This window comes from Peromyscus eremicus, chromosome 6 (assembly GCF_949786415.1).
Source record: "Peromyscus eremicus chromosome 6, PerEre_H2_v1, whole genome shotgun sequence".
In the NCBI taxonomy this organism is placed as follows: domain Eukaryota; kingdom Metazoa; phylum Chordata; class Mammalia; order Rodentia; family Cricetidae; genus Peromyscus; species Peromyscus eremicus.
The window spans coordinates 14,375,448-14,401,965 of record NC_081421.1 but is presented as its reverse complement, the minus strand read 5'-3'; the positions used below and the strand labels follow the sequence as shown (position 1 = coordinate 14,401,965).

At 41.2% G+C, this 26,518-nt stretch overlaps 1 protein-coding gene across 1 annotated transcript in view; it reads left to right on the top strand.

Annotated features, from left to right (window-relative positions):
- The first annotated feature begins 4,334 nt into the window (after positions 1 to 4,334).
- The window catches only part of Fat4 (FAT atypical cadherin 4), a 77,344-nt gene continuing 55,160 nt past the window's right edge, over positions 4,335 to 26,518 (top strand). Inside the window, exons 1-6 of the mRNA XM_059265076.1 lie at positions 4,335 to 4,397; positions 5,161 to 5,292; positions 13,339 to 13,600; positions 14,914 to 15,264; positions 20,804 to 21,726; positions 22,536 to 22,710. Of these exons, the coding sequence (XP_059121059.1) occupies positions 4,335 to 4,397; positions 5,161 to 5,292; positions 13,339 to 13,600; positions 14,914 to 15,264; positions 20,804 to 21,726; positions 22,536 to 22,710 (1,906 nt within the window). The remainder of the gene's footprint in view (positions 4,398 to 5,160; positions 5,293 to 13,338; positions 13,601 to 14,913; positions 15,265 to 20,803; positions 21,727 to 22,535; positions 22,711 to 26,518) is intronic.

Here is a 26,518-nt window from a genome sequence, read left to right as displayed (position 1 = left end):
GAAGAAAGAGGCTGTTAGGAAGGGGTAAGTAGTAAATATTAACAAGACAGACTCGTCCTCTCCAAATCTCAGAATCTAGAAGTCACTATTTTGAGTGTTACTAACGGTTTTGGGAACTGGAGAGTCTCAGTGACAGGCTAAATGTCTCTACTCTGACAATCTAAAGTACTTCAAAACACATAGTGTTTGGAGGATGGAAATGCTGCCACAAATGGAAAATTCCATGCTTGCCTCTGGGAAGCAGTCAAGACACAGGCAAACTGAAAATATGCCATAAAATATATGTGTAGAGGGTACTTATGAAACAAAGTGAGTGTGGCATTTAGACTTGAGTTTCTTGCCCCAAGTATGTCATTATACCCATACAAATATCCCCAATTCCAGAAGCAGCTGCCCACCAGGAAAGCGCCCACCCTAAGCATTTAGAATAAGCATTTCTCGGTCTCTATCAACTTCAGCAGCATATGGATAGATGTAGAAAATTTAGAGCTATAACCTTCTATTATTGAGATATATTTTAGCAAAAACAATTCATTAAAAGTTGTACCCTTAGGGCTAGGGTGATAGCTCAGAGGTTAAGTGAATACACTACTCTTTCAAAAGGGCCTGAGTTCAGTTCCCAGCACCCATGCTGAGTAGCTCACAATCACCTGTAACTCCATTCCTAGCTCTGCAGGTACTGTATCTATGTGCATGCACATGAGTGTGCTCTTCTCTCTCTCTCTCTCTCTCTCTCTCTCTCTCTCTCTCTCTCTCTCTCTCTCTCTCTCTCACACACACACACACACACACACACATGCATACTTTTATATAATCTTGATGTAATCCCTCAATATCCATAGAGGTAGTACATGTGCATGTGAACTCTAATTTTTATTTTCGATGCAATGCTTTCCATAATTTATACAATCCAGGTATCTAATAGTACACATGAGATTTAATTCAAGTGTTAGTTCCACAGAGACAAAATGGCAGGGTTGTTCTGTCTTATGCTTGTCATTCAGCCAACTGCCTTTTCTGCCCTGACATAGTGTGGCTTGCTATTTCATAGTTTGCATACTTTCTATCTCTCCAACTACTTAGCTGTCAGTAATTTCTGAAATGTTTAAAGAATCTCAAAATTTAGGAAGAAAGCAGATCTTTCTGATTTTGAAAAGCAATCAATTACACCTGTATCTACACTGCAGCTGTATTGTATTGTATTGTATTGTATTGTATTGTATTGTATTGTATTGTATTGTATTGTAATATACACCTCGAACTTCCTACTGAGTGATTGAACTTGAAGACCCACCTATCTGAATATCTTTCCACAAGCCACAGATGAAATATCCTAAATTTGGGAAAACTGGATAAAATCCTCTCTCCTCTCCTTTTTTCTATTCTATTCTCTCCTCCCTGCTTCCCTTCTTTCTTCCCTCCCCCTCCCTTCTTCTCTCTTCCTTCCTTTCTTTTCTCTCTCTATTTCACTTTCTTAACCAATTGGCTCTTCATGCATCTTTTCAGTTATTAACTTCCTCAAACATAATTTTCATGTTATTTTTGAATAAGGACTGTAGCACAAATCCTAAATGGCCTTTTAATAAAAATCCCCAGAGTCAGATATCAGGGTAAATGCTGAAAGATCAGAGAGACAAAGGAACAAGCCACAGCTACTTCTCACCTCGCCAACTCCAAGAATCCTCTGAATGTCTCTGAATTGGCAGTCGAAAGGGCTTCTGACGAAAAGGCTTCTAGTTCGTGTCTCCTCACACCTTATATACCTTTCTCCACTCAGCCATTTCACTTCCTTCTTAGTGCTGGGATTAAAGGTGTGTGCCACCACTGACTGGCTCAGTGTCTCTCCTAGACTGAATCAATCTTATGTAGTTCAGGGTGGCTTTGAACTCACAGAGATCCAGATGGATTTCTCCCTCCTGAGTGCTAGGATTAAAGGTGTGTGCCACCACTGCCTGGCCTGTACCTTTAATCTAATGGCTTGTTCTGTCCTCTCATCTTCAGGCATATTTTATTAGGGTACACAATATGTCACCACAAAGGACAAGCTTTGAGTGATAGATTTCTGCTTTAAAACTAAGGGCAGAGACCAGTGGCCTTGGGTATATCATCAAACCAGCTCTGCATTCCAGACTCTACACTCAGCTGAGGAAAATTCAATGGATCCTGGCCCTGTGGCCTCTCATTGTTTTCCTTAGATAAAAGCACTTGACGTTTCAATGCCTTGGCTCACGCTCTTTGTAAAATAAAAGGATGTGAGCACGATGCTCTTCCAGGTTTCTTAAATGTTAATACATTTTGTAAATGAATAGCTCTCTGAGCTTTCAGTGTGCCACACATTCTATAAGCTTAAAGGGACATAAAACATTTTCTCCACTCATTGAGAATCGTTTTGCAAAGGCTCATGCAGGCAAAGACTTTGAAACAGGCTTCATGATGCCTGAAGTGCATGAACTGGCTAACAGGCTTGTGTATTTTAATAGTTATAACAAACTAGCACACATGCCACACATTGTTTTAGGCTGTGTGTGTGTGTGTGTGTGTGTGTGTGTGTGTCCGCATGCATGTGCGCATACACAAGCATGCACAGCCTTCTTCACGGGAGTCAGGTGTGAGGGTGTGAAGGCCCTGGGCTTAGTAACAATCCAGAACTACGGTGCATGTCAGCTGCAAGTTGTACAGAACAGTGTGTTACTATGAAAACCTGTGTGTATCCAACAAATACAGTGAGTGATATTCAAAAAATATAGCCAAACTATAAACACATTTTCACACATGCACAAATTATTCTCTTCTGGAATCTGGACTGCTTTGCCTGTGATATGCTCACTTACTCCAACATTTATCATCCAGCGTTTTGGAGTCTATGAAGTGCTGGGCCTGTGTTAGCCATGGACATCACAGGAGAAAATAGGACGAGACACTGTTCATTAGGGGAAAAGGTGAAAGGTGCTTATAGATGGATTGTGCAAATTGAGACATTGAAATCCTTCCTCCCCAATTAGAAACCTACTGTTGACAACTTGGGGAAAAGAAATTTGTCTCCTGACCCTGGAGATTTCTCTGAGCTGCCTTTTCACATTGGTGTGGTCATTTCTCTCAGCGAGTACAGAAAGGACTGGGCTTGGCTCACTGTCTTGACTCCTATGTTACCTGTTTTTATCTCCTGCCTGGATGAAGATGTAGAAAGGCTTGTTTTGAATTATCATATAAAACACAGAAATCTATCATTGGAAATTTAGCAAATATATCCAAAAGCATAATTAACATAAAGACCTCTTTCTTTCTAAATCTGATTTTTTTTTTTAAGATGGAACAATAATAAATAGTGATTTATCTGGAATGCTAAAATAGTTCATCAGATTCCTGAATGGAGAGAGTACAAGTTGAAAAATACTTTCTGTATTTTCCCTTAAAAGACAAATGAAGGGCCACTGTGGATCTTAGATCTGTCACTGGCAGGTAATTGTGCTCTAGTTGTTCTGGGAGTTTGAGGAGATATCTCAGGGGGTAGAGAACCTGATGTGCTAGGGTGAAGACTCAAGTCCTAATCCCTAGAAGTAAAGTGGGACACTGTAGTACATCTGTAATCCCAGATTCCCCAGAACTAGACAGAAAGTGGAGACAGGGGAATCTCCAGGTGAGCTAGCAAGCCTGGAGTATTCAGTGGTGAACAAGGTGCAAAATCAGGACCAACGCCTGAAGCTTTCAGCCACAGGAGACATGTGTGTGTGTGTGTGTGTGTGTGTGTGTGTGTGTGTGTGTGTGTGTGCATTTCTAAGTTTTCCTACGTAGACTTGATTTTGGCATGAGGGATAGAGGCCAAGAGACATGAAGTGTTCAGGTTCAGTTGGGCAAGGGGCAAAGCCCAATTTGTTTGTAGACGCATGGCATTTATAAGCCTTCAGATGCCTGGTTGCCTCTTACAGCTGCCATGGAGGCAACTGTAATGTTCAGAAGGAGGGTGGAGAGAGCCCTCACTGGTGGACAGGGAAGCTGCGGCTTCCTGCTGGCCTCTCTTGTCTTTGCCTCGAAGAGGCTGAGCTGTTTGCTGGTGAGCAAATCTCTTCCACTAAAGGTAGAGCGAGACTCACAGCAATTATTAGATATTAAATTCTGTATATTGTTTTCTTTTTATCAAATTTTCATCCACTTAGTTGTCTAATTTGTCTGAGTTTTCCCCAACATTTTGGGTCAGAAAGTGACATTGTGCCCACCTAATGCTCTCTTCCCCTTTCCTGTGTCTCTTGAGGTGAAACCATATTCTTTACTGGCCCCCTTCTCTCCTCAGTTCTCATTTTAACCCCTGGATCTGATAGGGTCTTCACAGGATAGCTATGAATAATGGCTTCTTACAGAACACCGATTCTGTGAGAAATACTTCCTTGCTGACTGGCTGGGTGAGTTTTTCTCCCTGACTTAATTTGTGATCTTCTCCAAGGAAGCTTTCACTGCACTGGTACCTCTCTTCTCAGAGGCTCTAATTCTCACACCCAACTCAGACAAGAAACACAGGGACTGGAAGTTATTGTTCAGACTTTGTAGATCTTTATTTTAGAAAATGTCTCTTAGGTAGGGAAATTAGCTCTAAGATCTTTCTAAGAAGCACTTCATACTTGGGATCTCTGGAATGTGGCATTTGAAGGGGGGCTTGATGCATTTTTGTTACTGCAAATGGGAGTCAAGATGGAAAGTGTGTAGTTTTTGTGTTCCCAAATTAGAGGGTTGATGTTACGTGGAGAAATTTCAAGAGCTTCCTGAAACAATGTGTGACTGTCATTACTTCCCACGGGCGTTAGTTAACACTGTGCAAACACTTCTGGCAAAACTGTTTATATCACCTCCAGTGTCACCTGACATCATGGGTTGTAAGATGGATGGTCCCTAGTTCCGGGAGAGCTTTAAAGGAATTGCAGTGACAACTCTCGGGGACATTTTCCAGTATGAACTCCATTGTGACCATTTAAAATCATTTACCATCAACAAGTCAGATGCTGTTTGATTGGCCTTATTTGTTCCTATGAATATTTTATACCCTTCCTTCAAGGAGTCCTGCTTTTTGGCTTGTTTTTGATTCATTTTGGGAAGGATAGTTGCATGGACTCCGGGTCTGCATTTTGGGTAGAGCCCTCATGTATGGTTTTGTTTCCTTTTTCTTTGTAGGTAGAAATAACACTTCAGGATATCAACGACAACCCACCGGTGTTTCCAACAGACACTCTGGACCTCACTGTGGAGGAGAACATTGGAGATGGCGCTAAGATTATGCAGCTGACTGCTGTGGATGCTGATGAGGTAGCTCATGTCTTTAGAATCTGAAGTGCATGCTGGGAGCTCTAGTGTGCAGTGTCTAAGGTTACGGATATTGTGTTCTTTCCCAGACAGCATCTATTAGTTTGCTCTAACTGTGATATAAGAATGCAATATGCTCAGTCTGTAAAGTGTATGTTTCACAAATGTGAAGACCCAAGTTCAAGCCTCTTCACCTTCATGAAACTGCTGGGTGCAGTGGTACTGGCTTGTAAACCCAGCACTGGAGAAGCAGAGGCAGGAGGGTCTCTAGGGCAGGCTGTCTGGCCCATCTAGACTATTTGATGGGCCCCAGGTCTCAATGAGAGACTCTGTGGTGGGACTGCAGAGATGGCTCAGCAGTCAAAAGCACTGGCTGCTCTTGTAGAGGACATGGATTCAGTTCCCAAGCCCCACCTTGGGTGGTTTACAGCTGCCTGTAACTCCAGCTCCAGGGAATCTAGCATACTCTTTAACCTGAATGGAATGGACACTGCACCCATGTGCATGTACACACACACACACACACACACAGACACACACACACACACACACACACACACACACACACACACACACGAGAGAGAGAGAGAGAGAGAGAGAGAGAGAGAGAGAGAGAGAGAGAGAGAGAGAGAGAGCAGGCAGACAGAGAGATGAAGAGACAGAATTAAAAATTTAAAGTTGGGTAACCCCCGAGAAACACCCAAGTTGACCCCTGATCTTCACATGCACTCACACACACCTGCACCCATGTAAGCCCATACCTAGCCTCCCAACACAAATAAGAGAAAAGAATGAGAACAGACAAGGTCAGTTAGGAGGATCTTTCTGATCAATAATTGATAATTCAGTTGTTTTTCCTTTGTGTTTTAGATTTCTTGGCCAAGTTATTTTTTAAAAATAAAGACATTGAAATTGGATTTTATTCTTACATTTTCTTCATTTCTATTTGCTTTCAAAGCACCAAGGATCTATTTTTATTTCATTTGTAATTGAAAAAAATAATTTAAATCTAACAATATTTAAGGTGACCTTAAAATCTTTATACTTTAAAATAATTATATATCTTATATATATTTATGCCTATATAAATTAAAAAATGTGTAATATCTAAGGCTGTCATGCACAAAAACTAATGAGTTTTTCAATTTACTGTAATAAACAAATTTCATACCTATTGGCAAATGTTAAATTTAGACACAATATAGATTACCATCCTCTATATTTTATTTTAAGTGTAGACACACAATAGCCATGCTACCAATAACCTAGGAGGTTACAGAGTTAATTTACAGTTCCCCACATAAAAGCTCCTTGCTTGGTTTCTCCTTTCTTGTGAGTGAAAGGTTTAATTATTGCTCTGATATCGAGTGGGAAGCCGTCCCAAATACCAGAACATCCTCCCATTATCCCTCAGCCAAAGCCCCACCCAGAACTGTCTTTCCTCCTCAACCCCAGGAATGTCTGGACATTTGATTTTTTTAAACTATGATTAAATGGTTTATAGATTTTTTTCTTTAACATTGAATAAGTAGGTAGAACAAGAATCCATTTGGTGGTGGACACTTTTAATCTGGAGGCAGAGACAGGTGGATCTCTGTGAGTTGGAGGTCAGCCTGTTCTACCTGGAGAATGCCAGCATCCAGGATTATGCAGTGAGACCATGTTTCAAAAATACATAAATAAAAAGGTAAATAAATGAACAAATAAATAAATAAATAATAGAGTCAGAAATATCATAGCCTAGTCATGATTAATTTTATAAAATTTAGTAAAAGGAAAGAGAATAAAACATAAATTTTTAGATAACTGTAGTTTTCTTTTGGAAAACATTTGATGATTTTTGTTAGTGTCTACTATTTTATTTTGTATAGAGAAATATTGATATTGATTCCCAGGTCAGTAATCACTGACAGTTGTAAGAGTGAACACCTGTACTGATTGATTCTATGTAACATCTGACATAGTTTAGCAAATAGTTCACTTTCTTAAAGCTTGTCATTGATACAATATATTTAGCTGTATCCATTTATGAAATTTCATGAACTCCAATTTGAATATAACATCAACATGAATATCATGCGGTTGATGTAAGATAATCAGCACTGAATGGCTGTAATGGCAATTGAGGAGGAGAGAAATGTAACTCATTTGTTTGAAATGTTTTGTTCTAATCACTTCAGAAAAATGAAGCAATAGCTATGCTAATCTTAATAAATATTTTAGTGGTACGGATGTTGACTCTGTGGGATATTATGATTGATATGGGATTGCTCAACCCAAATTGTGGTGGATTGCAAATAAATTGTGTATGGAAATTTGATTTTTTTCATCAGTATACGACTCTCCTAAGAACCGTCCCCTGGGGACTATCAGATCCATCCTTAACTATTATCTTGAGATGATTATCCTTACACTTCCCTTTCTAGAGCACATGTTATTGACACGAGTGTCATGTTGTATGCATGGTATGCTTCTCTTGGGGCTTTGCTATGCCTGAGAGTGAAGAGTGTATGGAGCTCATGCCCAGCTGCCTTCAAACTCATCTTTAAGATGTAGTCTTAGTGACATCTGAGGAGGAGTGGGAGATTCCTTATGTCTCTAGGTATTTACACCCAAATTGGTTTTCATACACCTTGTTTTATTTTTGTTGAGAGGTGGTTTTTAGATTTAACACTCAAGTTAGTATGCAGGTATGGTCATGTAGACACCTCACTTTACAAAGACATGGGATGTAAAGATGTGGAGTGGAACAGCTTGTTCAGGGTCAGGCAGGGTGGAGGTATAGGAGGGTAAAGCAGGAATAAATAGCCTTGGGGCACTTGTCAGCTGGTCAAGGCAGTAAAGGGAAAACCTTGGGGAGAAAACTGGGGTGCCAAAGACTCTAGGGCTGTGTGGGAGGTTGTAGAAAAGCATGGTGTCAGGGAGATTGAATCAGCAAACCCACAAGAAATCTGAAGTCTGCATTAGTACTGTTCTTTTCTGGTTTTGTTTTTCAAGACAGGGTTTCTCTGTGTACCAGTCCTGGCTGTCCTGGAACTCACTCTGTAGACCAGGCTGGCCTCAAACTCACTGTTCGTTGTTTGAAAAAGATGGAGCCCATTGGGATTCTTTCCTCCTTCAATACATCCTGATCTTAATAAGGGGAGATTCCCACAGCACCAGGATATTTCAGCCCTTGTGGGGAGCCGGCATTTCTTGGACTGTATAGAGCAGGATAGACACACAAGCTCCCTATAGGACCCAGAGATTTATCTTCTCCTCCGAGTTCTTTGTGGTGGGTTAATGTCAGTTGTTTTTGATAACCGCTCAGTCTATGGGCTTTGCTTTCTCAGCACCTCACCTCTTGGTTGGAATGTTTCCTGTCCACTGAAGCCCTAGCTGCACTTTGCTTTGTCAGAACAGTGTTGAAATGCAAGATGCCTCTTCTACTCTGTAGTGACACAGGAAGACTCTGTGTTATCGACTGAGGAGAAATGGGCATCTTCAAGGCACTGAGCATGTAGATGTTGCTGGAAATTTCAATCATCTTATTGGTTTTTAATCTATACACTTCTCTTTAATTAATATATTTGTTATATATTATGAAATACTCATGTATAATATATAATTAGATATATGTTATATGTATAATATAATATATATAATATGTTACATATAATAAGACAATATATATGATATGGAGATATTCATGTTTTAGAGAAACCACAGGTCACTGAGTAAAGTGATCCGTGTCAGAAGGCCACATTCTCCAGTTACCAAGTCTGCATGCTAAGAACAGCTCAGACCATTCAAAAGTTCAGTTTTTGAAAACAACACTTCAGGTTGGAAAAGTCAACTGCACGCTGTTGTCATTTACCCTGAAATCCTCCCGTGGGGCTCTGCCTCTGGCTGCAAAGGGGTAGTGCTTTAATGGTGTGTCCCCACTTGACAGGACTGAGATGTTAAACAAACAGACTTTACAAAACCCCCACTTTAACCACTAGACATTTCAGCTGTTCATGAGTAAATAGCACCAGCTGATTCTGAAGGGGAACAGATTGCTGTATGGACATGGTCTTCACTTCCTTTCAGGAGAACAATTACCATTTGAAGAACATTGTTTATTATCCTGAGTCATTTTGTAGATGGGGCTTTTCTAAGTATGGAATCATTTGAATAATGATTTCAAAATGTTCCTGTTTCTTCAAATTCTCTTAGCTTACTAGTCTATCATTTGGATGGTTCAGAATGGAGTGTAGCTGTTAACCATGGCCACGGCTCCACTAGAGTGGTGAAATTCTTCGTGGCATGGAACAGTCCAGAATGTGGGTAGATCCGCAGCAGAAAATGCTTTTTGAATGTTTTTGTTCATCCATAAAACTACAGTGAATATGTTAGATACAGGTGAATCCACAAAGAGAACGTGTCAAACTCAGCCCTTCTCTTATTAAGTTATGGGAGATTTGGAGGCACTTTCCTTATTAAATTTAAGACTGGCTTTGGAAACACATTGTAAAAAAGCCTATAAAGGACACTGAACATAAGTTTTGAATGAGAGTGTTTTTGCCTCATGCTGTCAAAGATGATCTTTTTACATGCATGGAAAACAGAAACACACACAGTAAAACATCAAAACCTCTGACATAAAAGCTGTCCAGGAGCTTAGGATCTGTAATCCAGTCAGTCCGCTTTTGATCTCCACCTGACACCATTTGCTTCCTAGTATTGCTTGTGAGAGTTCTTTGAATATTTTAATGAATCAATTTCTGGATAGTAACAAATAAGAAAAAGCAAATTCCTCACAGGATCTGTGTTTAAACCAAAACAGGTTTATAAAACCAAGAACTCCAGCCATACTTACTACCTTGGGGTTCCAGTCAGTGGTTGTAACAGGGCATCAGACCTACTTTCTGTAGGAGAACAGGGACTCTTCTCTCCAGTTGTAGACATCATCAAATACTTCCCTTAGAAAATGAAGGATATGGTTAACTAGCATTTTCCTACATCCTCTATCAAGGATCACTCTAACTGTGAAAACGGGTATTATCCAATTTAATCTTTGAAACAGCACTGTTTGGCAGGTAGTCACGTGATTCCAATTATGCCTACAAAGATGGCTAGGCAGAGAGAGGACAGTGTGTGGCCCAATGCAACACAGAGGTGCTAGAGCAGGGTTCAGCCTATGACAAGGAGCTCCGAGGATGACACCCCACCCTGCACAGTGTACACTTGGCACTTCCGTCACAAGGCACACAGCTTAGAATTTACAACTTCAATTGCTTTTTAGTTTCCAAGGACAGCAGTGTATTTATGAGACACTCACTGCTGTGAAGCCAGTGCCTCCACTAACAAATTGGCATGGTCTTTAACTTTGCACAGTCTCCTTGCATTCGAGCTTTGCTAGGATACCCTCCTCTCAGGCCTCTGCATCGACCTTAGGCAGCCATCCACCTGACCCTTCTCTCTGGCCCCTCTTCACCTTTTATCCATCATGGCTCATGACACCTTGTCTGCTCTTGAGCAGCCGATGCTTAGTCTTGGTCCTGCTCTTTCTCATGCACTCTGATTTAAATTCTCTCATTTGGGGACTCTCACCTCCTACCACGATCTTCTTAGATGTCATGTCATTCTCAATCTCTGATTGCCAGATTGCCGTTTCTGTGAGGCTGTCCTTGGTCACCACATTACTTCACCCAGTTTTTGGGTAAAGGAGCAGCAATCTCTTTGGCTACCATTCTACTCACTGTCTTCTCAGCACTTCCCCACTGTAGGCCATCTCCTTGTGTTTACAGTGTACCCGTGTCTGTATCCCCAGCTCCCTCTATCTCTATCTGTCTGTCCATCAACACATGCTTCCAGATGAAACAGAATCAGTTATCAGGGCTATGGAATTCAAGCTAATCTGTGCTACATTTGAAATTCTCCAACATATATCCTAACGTTTTTATCAAGACCATTTGATCCGAGCTCTTTATTTGCCTTGTTTACTCTCTCTCTGTGAATATTTGCTTACACTCAAGACATTTCCCGCACTCTATGATACTCAACACCATTGTCCTCTTTGCATTATATCTTCCTGAAACCAACCCAGAAGGGCCCCTCACTCTTCTCTGCCCTTCTATTCTCCAAAGTCCCTCCATTTAGCATTTGGCCTTTAATTGCCATTACAGCACAGCACTGGGGGGACATGAACTGAGTCTGGCTGATGGAGCTTAGGAACCAAAACTGACGCATTCAGTGGAATTGGTATATGTCAACTGGATCTCCACCCAGTGTCTTCCTCTCTAAGAATGGGAGGAACTGGCAATTCCTCACTACCTTCCCAGCCCCAGGACACAGCACTGTACTTCAGTTCCTTGACTACTTCAGATGGCTCATGTAACGGATGTCATGTGACCTCCATCCTCTGTGAGTCACATCTTCAAGCTCTTTTGAGTGAAAGGATTTTCTTTTCTGAACTAATAACCCTGCAAGCATAGACCACATCTCTTTTCATGTCATCTCCCAACCTTGACTGTGGAAAACAGTGTTGTGATGAAGAGGAAATTGTCAACCTCTTTCTGAAATACTAATTTTGGTTCCTTCACATAAATACTAAAAGTAGAATTGATGAATCCATTTCCAGGCTCTGTGTGTGTGTGTGTGTGTGTGTGTGTGTGTGTGTGTGTACTCTTCCTATTGTTTCTATTGCATTCCTCCTGACAGACAATGAGCTCCTTATTTCCCCAATTTCTTGGCATTGCTTGTCTCTTGTGGTGCTCCGATGTAACTGCCCTGTTAGGTCTGAGGTGGCACATCTGTGGAGTTTTGTTTGAATCTCCACGGCATTTAGTGACATTGCACACTTTTTACACACCTGCTGCTGTCCCCTACTTCTTTGGCGAGATGGCTACATGAATCCTTAGTAATTTGTTTTATTAAAACAAATATTTTGCAGTCTATGGGTATTTCAGGAATGAACCTTCTGTCACGTGTACAGTTTGCTAACATCTGCTCTTCTCACAACCGTCCATCCCTTCACAGGGTAGAAATCCTTCACTTTGATGTTACCTCCCTTACCTCTCCGTGGTTTTGTCACCTGCATTTTCAGTGTTGTGACAGTGACAGAATCACCAGGACCAATGCCATCAAGAAGAGAGACCTCTGCATCTGGTCTCAGAGACTTAGAGTCTCAGGTCTCATGTTGAGGAATTCACCTGATATTTGTTGACTTTTGAGCCCTGCTCTTTTCTTTGCCATGTAAACAATCAGGTTTGCCCACATCGTTTGCTGAATTGCTTATTCTTTCTGATTGTATAGAGGTCAGTTGACCATCCCCATGGATTTATTTCTGAGTTTTCTGCTCTGCTCTGTTATGAATCTGTCTAGGAAGGAATACAGTGTTATTACTGTAGCTTTGAAATATAGTATGCAGTCAGGAGGAGTAATGTCTCCAGCTTTCTTCTTCAACACTGATTTGTCTCATTCAGGTCCTTTGTGTTTCGACGTGAATTTTAAAGTTGTGTTCTTTTCTATTTAATGTTTATTTTTATTTATGTGTATGTGTAAATGTATATGCACTACATGCATGCAGGAGCCTATGGAAGCCAGAAGAGGGCATCAGCTCTCCTGGAACTACTGAAGTGACAGGCATTTGTGAGCCTCTGTGTGGGTTCTGGGAATGGAAGCCAGGTCCTCTGCAAGAGCAGTTATCTCTCTTAATGCTGAGCCATCTCTCCAATCCTCTGTGTTATTTTCTATTTCTATAAAAAGTGCCATGAGGGTTCTGAAAGAGCCTATATGGACCTTGTAGATTGCTATGGTATGTGTGGACCTGGCAGCCGTATTAGGTCATCCAGTGCACAATATCAGATGAATTTTTGGTCTTTTATTTCATTGATGATTTTTAATTTCTAGGGCACAAATCCTCCCCTCCTTAGTTAAATTTCTCTTCCCCACCTTTTGAAATTGTACACTGCTACATGCAGTCGAAGCCCCAAGGTCTTCCTTTGTCAAATTCATGCCCACTGAAAACATCAAGAAGCGACGCTCTTGACTCCAGCAGTTCACATGCCTGGTCTTTTTCCTCAGGGTGCAAATGCTCTGGTCACATATGCTCTCATTAGTGGAGCTGACGACAGCTTCCGAATTGACCCTGAATCTGGAGATCTCATAGCCACCAAGAGGCTGGACAGAGAGCACAGGTCCAAGTATTCATTGCTGGTTCGAGCAGATGATGGCCTTCAGTCCTCTGACATGAGGATAAACATCACCATCAGCGATGTGAATGACCACACCCCCAAGTTCTCCAGGCCTGTGTACTCTTTTGACATCCCAGAAGATACAACCCCTGGTAAGTGACATGCCCTGAGAAGCGTTTTGCAGGAACCACTCTTCTGGTTGTTTTAAGCAATAAATAGTGTTTAACACATGTTTACTTCCAGCTGTGACAGTATATACTTCACATTTTGTGATCTTCTGCATAACATCTTGTGTGTAATTCCCAAGAGAATGACTAATAAGTTAGAGCAGATGAGGTGAGGTAAGTTCGTGATTAATAACTACAGACATTTCTGTTTCTGAATGTACCTATACCTCAGGTCATCAGCTTTCACAACAGCCAGCTCCACTCTATTTTTATACTTTAAAAATGGATAAAACCCAAATGAGTGTGTTAGAGACTGTAGGTAGGGGTTCTAGGCCTCATTAGCTGTGTAACCAGGCTACTTAACTCATTTCCCAAGCATCATTTTCTTCTGTAATATGGAGACAATAATTATTAGAATCCACAAAGTGTTAATTTAGAAGATAAATGTGAAGCCGGATGTGGTGCCCTACACCTGTAATCCTAATACTCAGGAAGTGAGGCAGGGAGACAGCTGGGAATTAGAGGCTAGCCTCGACTACAATGTGTTGCTGTCTTCAAAAATTAAAATTCAGCCAGGCATGGTGGCACGTGCCTTTAGCCAGCATTTAGGAGGCAGGGGCAGAGGCAGAGGCAGAGGCAGAGGCAGAGGCAGAGGCACAGGCACAGGCACAGGCACAGGCACAGGCAGAGGCAGGAATCAGTCTCTGAGTGTGAGGCTAGTCTGTTCTACAGAGAGAGAGAGTTCCAGGACAGCGGGGGCTACACAGAAAATTGGATAGAAGTGACTCCCTGGTAATCCCTCTCCCTGACAATTCCCCCTTCATTTTCTGAGCTGATATGCCCAGTCCTTAATTTCTTAGCACATTTTTTCTATATTAATTACAGTAGTGACCACTGGTATCACAGGCTGCCAACTCTAGGACACACACATGATATTGTTTGGAATCCCAGTTCCCCACATTAGCTGTGGGCTCCAATGATCATGCATTGACTTATGGATAAGTGTATTGCTTGGTAGCACTGGGTGGAAACAGTGTCAGAAGTAAGATTACTTCTCTGATAACCCTTGCACTACAGCCTGAGCTTCATGGGGTGCTTGCCGTGGTCCTTGGATTGTGGTTTAAGGGGATGGGTGTGTCAGTCTAGAAGTCAGCAGAATACCAAGCTCCTTGTTTTACAAAAGCCATCTATTTAAAATCCTTGACTATAAAAACACTTTCTTGGTCAGTCTTTACTTTTAGACATACCTCAGTACCCCTTGTTCCACTAACTCTAGACCTGGTTTGTCATTCTGGCAGGTTCTCTGGTGGCAGCTCTTTTAGCCACAGATGACGACTCAGGTGTGAATGGAGAAATCACATATGTCGTGGATGAAGACGATGGGGATGGCGTGTTTTTCCTGAACCCAGTTACTGGTGTCTTCAACTTGACTCGAGCCCTGGATTATGAAACGCAGCAGTATTACATACTTACGGTCCGTGCTGAGGATGGTGGGGGACAGTTCCGCACCATCCGAGCCTACTTCAACATCCTTGATGTCAATGACAATCCACCTGTCTTCAGCATGAGCTCCTATAGCACATCCTTAATGGAAAATCTGCCTCTCGGATCTACTGTTCTTGTGTTTAACGTCACTGACGCAGATGATGGTATGTCATTTCTGTGGTGTCCTTAAAAATTCCACTAAAGTAGAGTGTATTTTTTAATGACTCCAGTGTTATTATCTTATTAACTGTTTTATTTATTCATATTTATTTATGAATGATATTCTATAACTATGTATCTAACGGTAGGAATTTGAGTTTTGACTTAACTGTAGAGGATTTAAAAAATCAAGGAATTTATAGCATAATTTTTCATAACAATCATACTATTGATTATAAGTTAATATCCTTAACAAATTTTATCTTGAGTTTTGCTTTCAGTGTTTTAGAAGCATTTTAGATCAGTAATCTGGTGGTCAAAGATTCATTCTGAGTTTGTGTTAGATAAAATATCTCTGTATACACATACATATTGCTCAAACTTTTAAATTTCATTTTTATATTTATTGATTTGCTTTGTGTGTGTCTGGGTATATGGATGCATGTGCCATGGTGTGTGTGTATGTATGTCAGAGGGCAACTTGTAGAAGTATTTTCTCCTTCTACTACATGGGTCCTGAGTGCGGATTCAGGTCATCAGTTTTCACAGGAAGCAGCTTACTCTGCTCGGCCATTTGGCCTGTATATTACTTAGACTTTGAAAGAGTAAAAATACAAAGCAAAAAGAGAAAAAAGTCTTAAAGAAAATATTTTATAGTGAATAACTAAATTATGTATTATTAAATTAAAAGTCTAATAATATTTTGGCAAGCATTTGTGTTTTCATTGACTGGAAAAGATTGTTTAGTTTATAGTATATAATAAAATTAAGCATTTTAAAAGAGATTATTTTATTTTAATTTCTGTGTGTGTGTGTGTGTGTGTGTGTGTGTGTGTGTGTGTGTCTGTCTGCATGTGGATGTTGCACATGTGTGCAAGTGTCTCTGGAGGCTGGAGGCATTGGGTCCCACAGACAATTGTGAACTGCTGCCTGAGATGGGTGTTAGGATCCGGATTCAAGTCCTTTGCAAACTTACATCACTTTCATTTATTGTAATCACTCCAGAACATGAATATGGAGCATTTGCCATGTCCTGCACACATTCTTGAGTTAATCTTTCTTGTGGATATGTCCACGTATGCATGTGTTTATGTGGTTACATGTCTGTATGTGTTCACAAGCATGGAGGACAGAGCTTAGTCTCTGGTGTCATTATGCAGACATGTGCACCTTGTTTTGTGAAACAGAATCTCTCACTGGCTGGAAACTTGGCTTGTCTGTCTGGCCATGGATTCTGGGATTTCAAATGTCTCTGGGTCCCCAGCATGTGAATGACAAGTGTGTACCACCAGGCCTGGCATTTTTATGTTAGTTCTGGGGATCAAACACAGTCTGTATGCTTGCAGGGCAAGCGGTTTACTGCTGGAGTCATAACTGCAGTCCTGGAGTCAGCTTTCTATGCTGAATATTTTTCTGCCTGGTGCCTACGTGGGCTGGGGTCTGTTGAAGCCCCAGCTATCCTTTGGAACAAATTTCATTTACCCTCAAAATTAAATGTAAAGGAATGCGAACAAGATTAAAAGGCACCGGTGTATGAATTTTTCAAAAAGTTTCTGGAACGATTCCTGCATGTGTAGTCACAAATCTTTTTCTTTCTTTCTTTTTAAGGGTGTTTCCCCATTTAATTGTGCTGGTTAAAGCTGTAAAAGTTTCAAACCGCTTTTAGCCATTGTTCAGCCTGAATACTTTTATCAGAGTCATTTCCTGAACCTTGACTTAAAATAGAGGACACAGTTCCCATTCCTTCTGGATTTGGAGGATAAAGATAAGAGTGACTTTGTTTGTAAGCACACCAGCAGAGTTACAGTGAACACTTCCATGTGTCTACAAATGGGACACTCAGTTTAACAGGTTCAACTTGGCTTCTGTTCAGACAGTTCCCAGTCAGGGACATTGCTGTCTTATACAGAGATGAATGCTCTAGGCGAGGGACTTTGACCTTTTGTGTTGTCAGTGTATGTATTCAGAGTTCAAACTTTAACACTTTGGGTTACAGAATCTTATCAATAAGGCAAATCTTATATTGATGTCAATACACAAGTCACAGCTTTATTAATACCAATGTGTCTATGGATATAGTTAGCAAGTATTATGTGGAACAAAAGTTATAGCTTAAACATCATGACAATATGCAGGTTACTGCTGTTGTATCCTTCTGGAAACCATGCCCACTTGAGGCATTGTGGCCGTTACAGGATATTTGAACAGTGACACACTGTCACTTTTTCTGAATGACTGCGTCCATTTATCTTTGGTGCACAACTGAAAGAATGCCCGTTCCATAGTCCAGTCCCTGATAACCTTGTTAAAAGCGCTCCCTGAAGATGAGTGGTAGCCCTGTCAATACTGTACATCTTTGTCAGGCCACAGGCAAGCAAATATTAGCCCTTGACATACATAGGACAAAAATCTATAAATTGTGGCTAAATGTGTACATTCATAATCCAGCTAATTTTATCATTTCAGAATGTGTTGCATTACTTATATGTATTTATATAATGTTCTATAGTTCTTGGGTATAAAACATATAGCAAATGCCAATATCATATGTTCACAATCAAACATGCACACACACTTATCTATAACTATGCACATCTCCCCAAACACAGACACATGTACACACCTTTAGCGGCTGCACAACACTCACACCAACCAATCCCAAGAATATTCATGGAACCACATGACTTCCAGCAAGTTGAACTTGAATGGTTGGAAAAACAGCCCATATTCAGTATAGTTATCTGCTGGATTGTAAAAGCCCCTAAATAAAAATGTTAACGTATTACTCAAAATTAAGTATATATTTATCATCTTACTGTTCAGACACTTGTTGCAAAGAGCAGGGGAATGATGAGATCTTTGATGTTTTCCAGACAGGGCCAGTGTTGAGAGGTTCTGAGTCCCTTTGGGGCCATGTGCATTGCCAAGGTTGTTGTATTTTAAAAACGGTGGGAAGGAGTCACACCATACAACAAGGCCCCCATGAGAGGTTTATTGAGGGGAGGGGAGAGAAGAGCAGAGAAGGGGCCAGAGACTGGTCTCTATGGATGAGAGTGAAGGAAGAGAAAGAGATGGGAGGTGGTCAAGGCCCGCCTTTTATAAGGGAAAGTAGTGAATGCACACGGGATGCTCTTAGTGGCTGCAGCTGAGAAACTATTCTATTAGGACCCCAAGGGCAAGCCAGTACAGATGCCTAAATGCTAACAAAGGTTACCTGATGAATTAGACTCTTGGAAGAGAAACATCCCTTCTTAAAGTGCAGCTCCCTATTTTCCACTATCCAGTTCTGATTCCAGTTCTGAGATAAGACCTATTTCTCGCCTCACGCTATTTAGTGTAATAACAGTTACATTTTGTTTCAAAGATCATAGTTATATGTGGTTTATTTTAAATGGCAATCCTTAATTTATTTGTGATTATAAAGTAAACATAAATGTTTTTATTCTCAGTGATAGTTAAAGGTTCACATTTATTAGTTCCATAGCTGATCCTTCCTGTCATCCTTTCCCTTCGTGAAAGGGCCCTTTCTGCTCTCTGTGGGGCCATGAGCCTGTGGCTTGCTCTTTCTTCTCCACAGTTTAACACTTACTTGAATGAACACCCATGATGAACAAGGATTCTCAGATCTTTGCTGTACTGGCTACCAGTCCCACTGAGTTGTGCAGCTCCCATTGGTCACCACTGAAGTTGTGTAGAATGTTATTATTGTTCCTAATTTCCATTGATCTTGACCGTGAACCATTTTGTATGTCTGCACAGAACTAAGTTTTTCATGGAGGTTTTTTGGTATTGCTTTGACTTCTGTGTTTTGGTGACTGTGGATCTCAAGAACAAGGATTCCACATTTGCTTCTGACCTTTGTGTTAGGAGACTCAGAAAATATACTTATAAAACTACACTTTATGTAAAAAGCACCCCTGACATATTCAATCACACTTTATAGCAGAGTAGGTGGAAGCATTCAGCTGACCTTGTCTGCTCTGGATTTCCCATCCTTTCTTCCCTGCAGGTGGATAGATATGTGGCCCCTGAACTGTTTGTATTTTTTCCTGGTGTTCAGGCTCCTAAGCTTATAACCTCTGCTCCATTCATCTGGGAAGAGTCTGCTGTAAGCTGCACAGATGAATGACCACATGGCACAGTCTGTGTCTCCAGAGATCTGTGCATCAAAGCTCACACAAGAAATTCTAGATCAGTCCCTCCATGCCCAGATTTGTCTTCTAAATGTGTTTCCTTATTTTTGGCATGTGAGGAAAGATGCTAGAGAGAGATCTTCAGGTCATAGAGACAGAGAAACAGGACCACATTGGAGGAGGAAATTCCATGACTTGGGTAATCTGCCTGAAAGGGAACACGAGATTGAAAAGAAGTGAAAAGCAAATGTACTCAAGTGTTGGCAGATCGCTGAGGAATAGCTTTCACAACAAGTTAGTAAACTCTTCTGGGAGGCTCTTGGCAAAGAGCAGACATTGTTCCTGGTAGGTAGGACTCAGAACGTTAAACAGTTGAATTTCCTTCAGATGAGATGGGAGAGCCCAGGTGGCATTGTGAGCTAGTTGGGACAATACTGCTCTGAGGCAGAAAATCCAGCCTGTCTTGGTTTTTGTTGCTTATGTAGAGTCTACCCTTCAATAACTTATTAAAACATGATGGCAGATATGCTTTCCTCAGTATCTTTGCCATAATTATTTCTGCAACTTTTAAAAGTGAGTATATAGTTTTTAAGTTAAAAAGTTATATATATATATGTGTGTGTGTGTGTGTGTGTGTGTGTGTGTGTGTGTGTGTGTGTGTGTATAATCTAAGCATGTGCCAGGGACAGCATGAACCTTTCTACCTGAAGACTTTCATGTATAACTTTATTGCTAACAGTTCCTTTAAGGGATACTTTTTCAAACGTTTGAATGTACATAAACCTTGAGAGGGGCTATTTCCTTAAAGGATGTTGCTTGGCCAGATGCTTAATAGGAATTAAAAAGTATTTATTAGTTCTGACAAGAAATGTAAAAGGAGACTTTAAGCATCCATGACTAATATCCAACATCAGAACATTTTATTACCCTTCTCTGAAAACTGGTGTCGGCCTCAATAAATTACTGAAGTTATAAATGTTTAGCTAATAATATAGAGAGTGACATTTGTAGTGTTGGGCCCCAGGGAGTTATGTGATAGAAACCAAGAAAAGTTTAGAAAAATATCTGCTCTCTGGAATGTTTTCTTCCTCTTCACTTCGGTAATTTAACATTTCAACATTGCTCTAAGTAACACACCCTGTATAGATCATTTGTACACCAGATTGTAAATGCCTTTCAGATCAAAAGCTCAATGGAGAAGAGTCATGTGTGCAGCAGTATTTACTAAGGGTATTTAGCTATAGGTAAAGCATTCACAATCACTTTGAGTGATTCATGTGGAATCACTCAGGAAGTCATTATAGTAGGTAATGGGTCAGAAATGCTCTAGTATGTGTCAGACCATTTGGTGTGGCTTGGACTACAACCAGCACCTGTTTAATAAGCTTAACTTTTCCTCTATCACTTCTAGGTGTCAACTCTGAGCTGTCCTACAGCATTGCTTCAGGTGACAGCCTTGGGCAGTTTGCAGTGGATAAGCACGGGGTCCTCAAAACCCTCAAGACTTTGGACCGTGAAAGCCAGTCCTTCTACAACCTGGTCATTCAGGTCCATGACTCCCCCCAGCCTCCTGCCTCCAGGTTCACAAGCACAGCCCAAGTCTCCATCATCTTGTTAGATGTCAATGATAATCCACCCACGTTTCTTTCCCCCAAGTTGACTTATGTTCCAGAAAACACACCTATTGATACTGTTGTCTTCAAGGCTCAAGCGACAGACCCAGACAGTGGCCCCAACAGCTACATTGAGTACACTCTACTGAACCCTTCGGCAAACAAGTTCAGCATTGGGACCATCGACGGTGAGGTGCATCTCACTGGAGAGCTGGACAGAGAGGAAGTTTCCAATTACAGCCTGACAGTGGTGGCCACAGACAAAGGACAACCACCCCTGTCCTCCTCTACAGAGGTTGTGGTTATGGTCCTGGACATCAATGATAACAACCCAGTTTTTGCTCAGGCTGTGTACAGAGTGCAGATTAAGGAGAACACCCTCACCGGTACAGATATAATCCAAGTGTCAGCAACAGACAGTGACGAAGGCACCAATGGGCAGGTTCGCTATGGCATCCTGGCTGGAAACACACAGCAGGAGTTCAGGATGGACTCTGTGACAGGCACCATCACAGTGGCTAAGTCTTTGGATCGGGAGACAACCCCTGCTTACACTTTAACTGTTCAGGCTTCGGATCGGGGCAGTAGCCCCAGAACGGATGTTTGCACTGTCACCATCACTTTACTTGACATGAATGATTTCGTCCCTGTATTTGAGCTGTCTCCGTATTCCGTGAATGTCCCTGAAAATTTAGGGACCCTGCCCAGAACCATTCTTCAGGTCAGTATGTTTAAACACAACAGGGCTTATCCTGCCCTAAGACATCAAACCAAAAGACTTCTTGAACTACGTTCAAGACCCCTTCCTCCCTCTCACTGCCAGGGGGAGATAGATGCAGATATAGAAAACCTTGAAAATCAATGCTTACGAACATTGTCCCCGAGATTTAGTAATTTCCTTTGTGTATACTCACTTTGTACCCATTTGTTCATTTGAGGAGGATTTTTCAATTTTGTTTTACGATGAGAATAATATTCATACATAAGATGATATCAAAATTTGGAAAAGTTCATTAAAAATATTGTTCTACCTTCCTTCTTTACAAAAAAGAAAAACCATACTGTACATTTATGGGAAGCCTTCTTCGAACCCTATGTGTTGGCTTTATGCAAATATGTGTAATAATACGTTACTATTATTTACTACTTTAATTACAAAATCTTTAGATTTAATTTTACTTTATATGTGTGAGTGTTTAGCCCTCAGGCATGTATGTGCATGTTACGTGTATGCCACATGTATGCCTAGTGCTCAAGGAGGCCAGAAGAGGGCATCAGATCCCCTAGTACTGGAGTTACTGATGGTTGTGAGCCACCACGTGGGTGCTGGGAACTGAACCTGGACCCTTTGCAAGAGCAGCAAAAGCTCTCTCGGCCACTGAGCTGTCTCTCGAGCCCTCAATTTAGAAATTTGAAACTACAGCCTTGTAGCACTGTCTCGCTCCCCACGCCCTTCCCGTTGTCTTGTGATGACTCATTTGTCTCACGTTAGGTGGCACATTACAACCGTGTGACTATTCGCCCCTGTAGGTGGTGGCAAGAGATGATGATCAAGGGCCTAATAGCCAGCTCTCCTATGTTCTGCTTGGTGGAAATGAAGACAATGCTTTTGCCCTCACGGCCAGTGGGGAGCTTCGGGTGACCCAGAGTCTGGACCGAGAAGCAAGGGATCACTTCATCCTGGTTGTCACAGCTGCTGATGCAGGTGCGTCCTGACTAGTTTGCTCCATTGTGAGTCAGATCCTCAGGAGCATGAATGTAGTTTAATTTGTAACTGGATCACATTTATTGAAATTTACTAATGCTTGGAATAGTTCCTAAATACATTGAGTATAGCTAGTGAGATTTCAGTGTAAAATGGCAAGAGATTTCCCGTATCACCACTGAGGGGCAGCTTCTGTGCAGAAAAATTTCCTTGCCGTGAAAGCTACCTGAGCACCTATGGGTGTGACCTTCTACTCCTACACACTGAGTAAGGAGGAATTTGAAGCATCTAGATAGTTCTAGAAGATTCTGGAGATGAAAAAGGTCCAGATTTCTATTTCTCTCTTATAGTTTTCTAAATGTCGTCATTATTAAGTGTATTTGCTGATCCCCAGAGTGTCCATGATAGTCTGCCTTGATAAACTCCCACAGAAATACACCTAATAAAAAACAGTATTCTCTAGCCTTCAGTTTTTGAAAGTAGCAATGACATAAATTGTTTGGCATGTAGCAACAGAATGTCCGAGTTTTACAGATGATATTATCTACACTGCCTTGTTTTGCTTAGTAGATAGTTCACACACACAGAACACTTGAAATTAAAATGAAAACAACTAAACTTTCTAAAGAATCTGTATGCCTTGACTGATGGAGTTAGAATTGTTTAAGTATTTATTAAGCAAATGTCTGACTAAACGTTTGAGTTTTCCAAAGATAATGAATTAATTATGGGATGATTGCCTTGTATACAATTTTTTTCCTGAGAATGACTGCCTTATGTCCAATGCTTTAATTATGTTGATTCATTTAAGAAAAAATATTGGTTGAAATGTTCAAGGCAGGTTTGCTGTGACCTCGGATAACTGAAATGATATATGTATATAGCCACATGTGCATACATTAGCGTATGAAGGTATGTATATGTTTTACAGGTGCTATAGATACACAAGTATCATTATGGAATATTGTAAGATTTTGAATGGGTTCTTTTTCTGTGAAATTTCTTATATTAATACAGCGTGCTGAAATTCTTGTTGAATATGCTCAGTTCCATGCAGTCAGCATACTGTTTAAAAGCCCCACTCAAAAGCCAGTGGAGGACTTTGGGATTACAGTTAACGACATATTCCAAGGACAGTGCCACTCACTTTTAATTGAATGCTACCTTCCCTTTTCTTGCTCCGGCCTTCACTTCCAACCTTTTGGGGGAAAAAAATATTATCCCTTCTATTTTTGGTGTGTATGAATTACCTTGTTACATTGTATCAAAGCTTCAAAACCCCAGGGAGTGAGGAACAGAATTCGGTGTGTCAGCCACATACTTAATCCAAATTAATCTGAGACCTGTTTGTCACGTCCGTGTTCTGTATCCTTTACAGCCCTCAGACTCTAGGTGTGAGCATCCTCCCGTAAAACCAACAGAAACTGGCTGTGCAAATCAGCCAAGGTCCCTGGAGAAGAGGGACTGAACTCGGTGGAAACTGGTAGGGACCTGGATTTCAGAACCAGGGTTTTATTGCTAAGCTAGGCCAGCCCCAGCTGTCTTCACTTATTAGAGCTGGAAGGATGTGGCCAACCCCAGACACTCACAAACACAAATACAGTTTGTGGAAACAAAGTGGCAGGGAGCAGAAACTAGAGGGAGGAACATAGCCCCTCAAGGCATCTGTCTTCATAAAATTTGCTGTACCTGAAGGGAGTCCAATGATGGTAGTCATTCTGGCTGGCGTGTGGGAGGGAAATAGGATTCGGAAGTGCAGTTTGGGGTAATCTCTGACGGGCGGGGCACAGCACACAGAGGGTCCTAGCAGGGGTGTCTGACTTTGAAGTACTCCAAACCAAGAGGCATGGCGGAAAAAGACCTTACCACGTGGGCCAGAATGCCCTTCCCTCTAAGGACTCCCAGGGATTAGAAAAATCAATGGGCTGGGCAGCAATTGAGGGGATATTGGGTAGGTAAAGGGATGTTGTTTCTTTTTATAGCTACTTGTGACAATAAGTGCAAAGTTTTATAGAGGTTAGCCTTTTCTGCACAGGATTTTTGTTACCATCTCTATTATCCACAATCAAGTTTAAAGCATTTAGTCCTTGCTGAGTGACACATAGCCAGTGAATGACCATGTCAAAATGAAGCATGGCCTCAGAGCTCAGGATATTCGAAGACTTTAAAGTTCGGGAAAGGGGTATTCAGATAAAATATTCATACCCAAGTCATCTGGTAGATAACCAGCCATATCACAGCCAGCACAGGGAAGGGGTGAATTTTTTTTTAATTCAAATTGTGTTTGTTTGCATTCTGGTTTCTCCATCATCTGGGTGGATTGTATCATCATTCTTGACCTTCTGTTAAATGGTGTAATGGTGTCTGAGTTTTTATTCTTGTGGCTGTGCTAAAATATCCTGAAAGAAACAATGTAGTGGGAAAGAGTTGGTTTGTTTCTTAATTTTAGGTTACAACCCCTCATTGTGAAGAGGTCAAGGTGGCAGGAAGTCTGAGCTGTTGGTCACAACACATCCACAGTCCAGGGCAGAGGGCAATGTGTGAATACATGATGCATGGGAGCACTCAGTTTGCTCTCTCCTCTCTCTTCAGTCTAGGGCTGAGCCTGTGAAACGGTGTTGCCAACAGACATTGTGGGTGGATCTTTCCATTTCAGTTAGCCCAATTAAGAAAATACCTTACAAGCCAACCTAATCCAGGTAGTTACTCATTGAAATTCCCTTCACAGGTTATTCTGGATTATGTCAAGTTGACAAAAACAGACCATCACAAAGAGCAAATATAAAAGTCTTCCTGTGAGGTGTAATCATGTGCTATATGTTAAATTGTTCATTTTACTCCTACTCCGCAGTGCACACAATAATTTAATAATAATTTCCACTAGAGTCACTGGTAGCAAAATCCCCAATGAAGACTCTGAGCATCACTCACTCCTGTACCCACAGACAGCAAGTAGACATCATGTTGAACATCTGTGCTAGTAAGCTCAATAGTCAACTTGATATGGATAGTCCAGAGTCATCTGAGGGAATGTCAATTGGGGATCTGCTCAGATTAAATTGCCCTGTGGCCATATCTGTGAGGAATTGTCTCAATTGTTGGTCGATGTGGGAGGGTCCAGCCCAAACTTAGACAGTGCCACTCCTAGGCAGGTGGTCCTGGTATAAGAAAGCAGAATGAGCAAGATGTAAGGAGCAAGCCACTAAGCAGCATTCCCCTGTGGCCTCGGCTTCTGTTCCTGCCTCCAGGTTCCTGCTTTGAATTTCTGCCCTGACTTCCCTCAGCAATAGTCATCTGAAAGTGTAAGCCAAATAAACCCTTTCCTTCCTCAAGTTGCTTCTGGTCATGTTTTTTATCTGGGTAACAAAAATTGAACTTAAAAGAGTTCACTAGAATATTTTCAAGCCATTGACAGTCATGACCTTGATGACTATACCATGTGCCCAAATCATTTCCACAAATATTTATTTATATGTTTTTTTTTAGAATTTTATTCTTGAATATTGTATTTACCCCAACCCTTCTTTCCCTAACTCCTCCTGTGCTCCCCTAACTCATTCTCAAACACACAACTTCTTCTTTCAATATTTTTGGCACACAGATGTTTGAATATAACCCACTGGATCCATTTAGTGTTGCTCATAGGTGTATGTATTTAGGGATGAGCCCTCTGCATCAGATAACCTATAAGGACCTGGTACATGTCTCAGCAGCCATTCATTGTCTGTAGCTCTTCATCTAGGGGAGGGGTCCTGTGAGATGTTCCCCATCCATGTTGGAAAATTAACTGTTGTCAGTGTACAGGTCT